We start from the raw sequence: 6,734 nt of genomic DNA, 5'->3' as shown, positions 1-6,734 counted from the left end.
ATCCTCCTTATTTAAATGTGGAGAAAACATATGTATTACTATTGCCATAGGATAAAATTGGCATTTCCAAAGGAGTAATACCCCCATCTTGTATGTAACTCCAATCCAAAGGAACAGAGGATTAATTTTATATGAAGTTTTATTCTCCAAATATAAAAAAAAAAAAAAAACCAAGGGACTAAGATGTTATTTCACAGCACTTGCTTGCCTCAGTCTTTATGATGAACACAATTCCAAGCTAATGGACAAGTTCCTCCCTGTGCTCTAGGTCATTCAAAGGAGGCAAGCTCCTTTGTCAAATCAGGAGCACCAACAGCCAATCAGGAGCCCAGATGACAGAGTGGGCGGTTCTCCGTGGGACCTAGTATTGCTAGAAGAGCCTTGCTTATACAGTGTAAGACAAGCAGACATGGGTCTCTTCCCTTAGAAGGTATCTGTCTCACATGCTTGGGGACTGCTGTGCAGGAACACCTGGTGTGGCCTGGCGAGGCAGCGTATACATGGCCCCCAAAAACTGGTCCGCAATTCTTCCTGCTTCTCTCAGCCCACTCAGGAGAGCACCATGCACTGTGGCTGGGTAGTTACGGATCGTATGTTCTCCCGCAAAGAAGAGTCGTGGAATTGGCTATTTTAGGGGAAAGAGAAAATTGGGGAATTTAGGAGATTTAGAGGAAAAAGAAAATTGGCAAGTTGCACATACACCTTTATTCTTGTACTTAAAAGTGCTAAATTCCTATTGACCTTTTAAAGGCTGATCCCCCAATTACTATTCATCATTCTATCCAATAGTGTCCCCATCAGTAGGCATTTTCCCAGAACTGACAAGTAGAAATGGGACAACAAACTACACCTAGCCTCAGTCCTAAAGTGAAGCTTATTAACATGTGTTCTTATCAGTTACTAACAGCCAATTCTAGAGCTCCCTTCCCTCATCTATAACAGTACCTTCTGGGAAGAAGCCTTGCTACCCTGAAGCACAGGACATTTGGTGATCAGGGACACTTCAGCCTCGCAGCTCAAAGCAGGTCTGAGCTATGACACTGAAGAACTCTTACTGCTCTTTGGACTGGGGTCTGGCATAAGGGTCTAGATAAGGACCCAGGGTTATTTCTCAGAAATACCCTGGAAGCCCCTGGTAATTGAGACCTTGCAACAATCCTATGAGCCATTACAAATGGAAGTGCAAATAGAAAATGGTTTTGTTTTTTAGGGGGAAAACCTAAATAAGGAAAAATGTTACTGATTTCTACTCTGGACTCCTCCATTTTGAATGCAGACTGCCTAGATTTAAAAAACCAAATTATGGGAAATCAGAAATGCTGCCCCTCCTTTTAACTCTGTTCTTGGATATCTGAAAAGGTCCGAAGACAGAACGACTAAAATCTGGAAAAAAAAATCAATGACATCATGAGATCCTGGCCTCTTCCCAAATAGGCCCAGACAGTTTGCCAGTTTCTCACCTGTGGGGCGCCTGGAATTGAGGGGCCAGGAGTGATTGGCTGAGCCATTAAATCATAGTCATTTCCAGATGATCCTGCAGCAACATAGGAATAAGAGCCTCGGGCCCAAGGATCAGCACGCCAACGAGACACCACAGTTTCTTTGGGCTAAAAGAAAGACCAGGAGCAAAAGTCATTATGAGACACCAAGGACAAATCATTCCTTGAGAAGTGGAAAGGCAATGGTAGGTGGGGATACAAGTGAGAGAAAGAGGTGACATGTGAGAGCCAAGTGATCAAGTGATGAACGCTCTGCTTTAAAATAAGGCATGGACACAAGGGCTTCAGATACCAAGGACACCTCCGTGTTGCCTTCCTGTCTATGAATCCAGAGTCTACTACATAGGGCTTGACTTCTATTCTCTTTTATAAATTCACATGAAGCATTAATATGCTTCCCTTCAAAGGAATCCCAAGGGGTTGAAGTATTTCAAAGGGCCTAAGAACAGGAAAAAGTACCAAGAGGTTGAAGGCTTCCTTGAGATACTCACTGGAGTTCGGCATTTTGTCTAAAATGGCAGGGGTACGGTGTGACTCTAAAGCCAGAGGAGAAAGGCAGCTAACAGCCTTCAGATTCCCCAGCTCTTGTTCTGGGGGGTTTTCTGAACCCCATGCTTAGGCCATGAACTCCAAACATTAATATTCATGTAAAAGCGCGTACCTCAATTCAAGCTTCCAAGAACACGCTGCAAATACATCTGCCCCATCCACCTACTTACCTGGGGTACTGCACTGCTTCCAAAAATCCCTTTGAGAATGGCCAGGCATCGGCCAACAATCACATCATCACTTATATTTTCCATGATACCAGCAGCTTCTCCTGCCACTAGTGCCAACAGTATTGGAGCTGGGGAAACAGAAAGGATAATTCTAGTGTTTTCCTACAGACTTTTCCTCAAAAACTTCCTTATGAGGCCTCACCTTATTCCTGGGGCTCTGAAATCTGATGATGAGGCACATGCAGCACCACTCAAATGCGGAGAGACAAGTTATGTTTCTGAAACAGTGTACAGAACTCTTGTTGCCAGAAACTGGCCAATAGGAGCTGGCAGACTAGAGAGTGAAGTAAGACACACAGGCACCTCACTGCTTCTAACTTGGCAAAATACAGCAGTTATGAAGATATAATTTTAGACCTTGCTAATAAAAGGGAATTATTAAGCATCCCTTTGTTTTGGCACAGAATTCTTAACCCTGACTACCTCAGATAGCTCCATGACAATGGCTACATTCCTTTTAGCCATCCTAGGCCTGTCTTCAGTCACCCATCTGGTGAGTATTTATGCAGCAGACTTACATGATAGGCACAGTACTAGAAGAGGGGGTTAAAAAAGATAAACTATATCCTCCAACAGAGCAACAGATACAAAATTACATAGATGATTATTAACTGTGATAGAATTTATGAAGAAAAACATAGGCTACAGGGAAAAGAATAAAAAAAATTAAATACAGGGATTTAATTTACATTCAGTGCAGTGGGGATGTGTGTGTCGTGGAAGTCTTTGAAATACATTTAGGTCAAGATCTGTATGCTAAGAAGAGTAAGACAGGTTAGGAAGGAAGGGGGGCCAAGGGGGTGGGAGTCGGGGGAGAAGCAGCCCCCACCCAGGTCTAGACCACAGTACATGCAGAGGCCCTAAAGCAGGAAACAGCATGGTACCCTCCAGGATGTGAGAACAGGCGAATGTGCCTGGAACCTGGGGATGGACTCAAAGTAGAGATGAGCTAGGTAACGAAGAACCTCAGCATAGGCCAAGATAAGGAGTTTGAACATTTTCTTTCAGCAGTAGAAAGTCACTAAAAGAAGCAGGAATATCAGTAGAAGATACTGGTAACCATCCAGGAAACAGGTAAGAATGGCTTGGACTGGGAGGTAGGCAGTAGAAGTAAATAGGTTTCCAAGAGACTGTAAGGCTGGCACTGACAGGACTTGACAGCCTGGGTGGGGAAGGGAAAAGACACGCTGCTGTTGTCAGAAAGCAAGGTGCTCAGGGTCTGTGAAGTTGGAGGCCCTGGGGTGTGAAAGACCATTCACCATTGGGCCATGAGGAGTAATGGAAAGAACTGGGGGTGGGAGGCAAGCCAGTTAGCCGACGTGTCTGCACTGACGAGGCCTTATTGTTTTTATAGCCTTTTCTTGGAATGAGGTGGGGTACAAATATACTTTCTTTAAGTCTACATAGAGTTAAGTCCAATTACAGAAGAAAATAACTGAACAGGAGGTAGGAATTTGATAAGTACATTCTAAGGGAAGTAATCCAAGAATCAGGGGTAAGTCAGCCTGAGAATGAGGAATGCAAGCTTCCCCTGGTAGGAAGCCTCCCTGGGCCTGTCCCTCCAGTCTGAGTGAACCTCCAGTAACCTGGGTGTTCAGCCAGTCACTGTACTTAGTGCCCTGTTCTAAGGCTGCTTCCCCTCTTACTGTGTCCCCACTAAGTTCCGAGTTCCCTGAAGACAGGTACTTTTTTTTCATACTCCAGTACCTAGAAGATATTTCTGGAATTGTTTGTTAATTAAAAAGAGAAGGCATATATATTGAGAAAACCCGAAGTAACTCAAATTATATATTCCTATAAGGATATGGAAAAGATTAAAATTAGAAGGCATTTACCTTTATAGAGATTCCAGAAGAGGAAGAGCTCACCCCTGCTGGCAGTTGTACTGCCAACATGCCCAAACAAATTGACACTTGGATCCCAGAACACCCGGTCAAAACACAACACCACCTAAGAAAGAAGCACATGAGCTAGTGACAGGGGCCAGATAATACTGGCTTCAACAGAGCTGAGCCTCGACTTCTTCAAAATCTCTTCTAATCTGCTTTCAAAATAAGCCCAGAAATGCTTATTATAAATTATTTAGGATGACATTTACACCCCCCTGTTTATAGGCCTGAGTTTGTGAAATGGCCCCATAAGACTAAGTCCATATGAACAGACACTTGATGATAGACTTAGGCACTGAAGAGAACAACTGCAACTCCTCAGCCCTGATGTCACAGTTGAGAATATAGCCAAACCTCCAAAAATGCAAGGCCCCCTCCTCACCAAGTAAACAACTAAGATTGATACTTCTGTCTACAAATCGGATACACAAGTGCCTCGGGCAAGTTACCTTGTTAAGGTTGCCAAATCCCATCCTTTGGACTGCAGATGTTTTCCACTCAGGAAGAGGTGGCACAAACTGAACAGCTGGTGGCTGCTGCTTCAGCACACCCAGGGGAAGGGTACAGAGAACTGCATCGCATTTATAAATAAAGGTTTGACTCGTGGAGCGGGTATTCACAGCTATCACTTCACATCCTGGAGAGGTGGGTGGGAAAAGACGAGTGGTAATGAATATTGAACATTTAGTGCACAACAGATGGACATCCATCTCTCAATTCTCATCTTTCTATTTTCATTACCATCATGTTTCACGTAAGAAAACGGAGGTAGAGGTGAAATAACTCATCTAAGACCACACAGGTAATTGGCAGAATTCAAACTCTCGTAGTCAACTTCAGAGTCCTCGATTGTCACCCCCACACTACCCTCCCAATATATTGGTGATCTAGACTAACGAAAGCACCTTACCACTTAAGTTAAGTACATTTAGATCAAAAATAAAGAGTAAAATGCTCATCCCAGTAGAACCAATGTCTTCTGACTGTGGTTAGCTGCTCACTATTGACCAGTAGAAGAATGCTACCAGAAGACCATGATGCAGATCTAGGGGAGACAGCCTCAAACTGTGAAGCATGCTGCACCTGAGAATGCAGTGATCCTCAGTCTGTCAAAATAGAAATAAGCTCAAAGCTGACCTCAGGAAGGGTACTGAAATTATGTTAACATCACTTTCCTCATTTGTTTTCCTCCATTTATATTATATTATATATATCAAAATAAATATGAAAGCTCAGTACATGCTAATTTTCTGTGGCTGCAGAACTAGGGAAAAATGGCACAACATCTCACTGTTCTCCGTCTGCCTGCAAAAGGCTCAAGGCTACAGATCTCAGCACTGTCACCTAGAAGCTGCCTCTGATGGGAAAATTAAATGGAAAACTGTTTCACTGGTTCTTAGAAAAAAAACATCTGTGGTGATCTCAGCAACTCTAAGGAAAGGGGCCACACAGGGAAGATTGATGGCTGTGTCTCCATTTCTCATGCTTACACAGTCACACATGGTTCTCGGAGAGGGAGGTGACTAGCTATCTTAAGGAGTTCAAAATGCAACAGTGCTCTGCACTTTACCTTAAATGTAGTCTGAAACCAGCAATAATAATGAGCATTGAGCCTATCCCGATAGCAAGCACAGGGAAACTCCATCTCTGAAGTCAACTTATTAGCAGGACTGCTCCAGAACTAGGAACCATACCTAAGCGAATTAGCCCAGCTGAATAGAAAAGGCCAAAATGAATCCGAAGACCAAGATGTGGGTGGTGAAATATAAGGGGCGGATCCTACTGGAGCCCAGGGGCCAAAATCCTGGTTTTTTAAATGTACTGAGCAAAATTAGATGCAAACTCACTGGCTCACCAAAACTGAAAACTTTTTGAGCTCTGACATGGTGCTCAAAGGAAATGCTCACTGCAGCATTGTAGATTTCAGATATTCTGATTAGAGATGCTAATATCCAACTAGTTCATGACAAATTGGAAACTCTAAAACTTGCTTCAATTTCCTGTTTTATAAAATGATAGGGTTAGAACCACCAAAGACTCCATAGGTTTGATCGTCTGTAAATGCCAATTTTTACCTACAGTGTCATAGTTTAAACACACTATCAGGGAATGTACCTACTAGGTGATACCTAACAAAAGATCAGTCCTGTTTCAGGAGAGTTCTATCTTACATTCTGGAAAGCAGTGACGTACCTGAAGCCGTGTAGCGAACCTGTCGCACTGCTGTATTCAGTTTAATGTCTAGGCCTTCTGCTAAAGCCACAGGCACACATGAGTAGCCATTCCTCACCGTCAGGTGGCTGCCAGTGAACTCAAAGTCATCATCCTAAAAAGGAGAGAAAAGAACATACTTCCAACCTTTTCTTAATCTGTATCATCTACACCTAGCTCTGTACAACAAACACAAACTTGTGGAAATAGTCAATATTTTAAGGCAAACTAAAGAACAAATCACTCAGTATTCAGCTAGTTATCAAAGGAAACTGAAGGAAAAAGAGAAAACACCAAAATGTCTCTAAACACACCCACACAACACTCTCTCTATTTTCTTTCTTTCATATATATAT

General features: G+C 42.9%; 1 protein-coding gene across 4 annotated transcripts in view; it reads right to left on the bottom strand.

Moving 5' to 3' along the window:
- Nucleotides 1-123: 123 nt before the first annotated feature.
- Nucleotides 124-6,734, bottom strand: part of KDM1A (lysine demethylase 1A) — a 67,684-nt gene continuing 61,073 nt past the window's right edge. For all 4 annotated transcript variants that reach the window (XM_017534505.2, XM_017534506.2, XM_017534507.2 and 1 more), the window contains 6 exons: nt 6,361-6,493; nt 4,617-4,804; nt 4,114-4,228; nt 2,219-2,346; nt 1,461-1,607; nt 124-625 (listed from right to left, as the gene is read on the bottom strand). In XM_017534505.2, coding sequence (XP_017389994.1) covers nt 440-625; nt 1,461-1,607; nt 2,219-2,346; nt 4,114-4,228; nt 4,617-4,804; nt 6,361-6,493 — 897 coding nt within the window. In that variant the 3' untranslated portion in view covers nt 124-439. The remainder of the gene's footprint in view (nt 626-1,460; nt 1,608-2,218; nt 2,347-4,113; nt 4,229-4,616; nt 4,805-6,360; nt 6,494-6,734) is intronic.

Source organism: Cebus imitator, unplaced genomic scaffold, assembly GCF_001604975.1.
Source record: "Cebus imitator isolate Cc_AM_T3 unplaced genomic scaffold, Cebus_imitator-1.0 Scaffold87, whole genome shotgun sequence".
Classification (NCBI taxonomy): Eukaryota; Metazoa; Chordata; class Mammalia; order Primates; family Cebidae; genus Cebus; species Cebus imitator.
The sequence above is the reverse complement of the archived record's forward strand: the minus strand, read 5'-3'. Positions and strand labels throughout refer to the sequence as shown.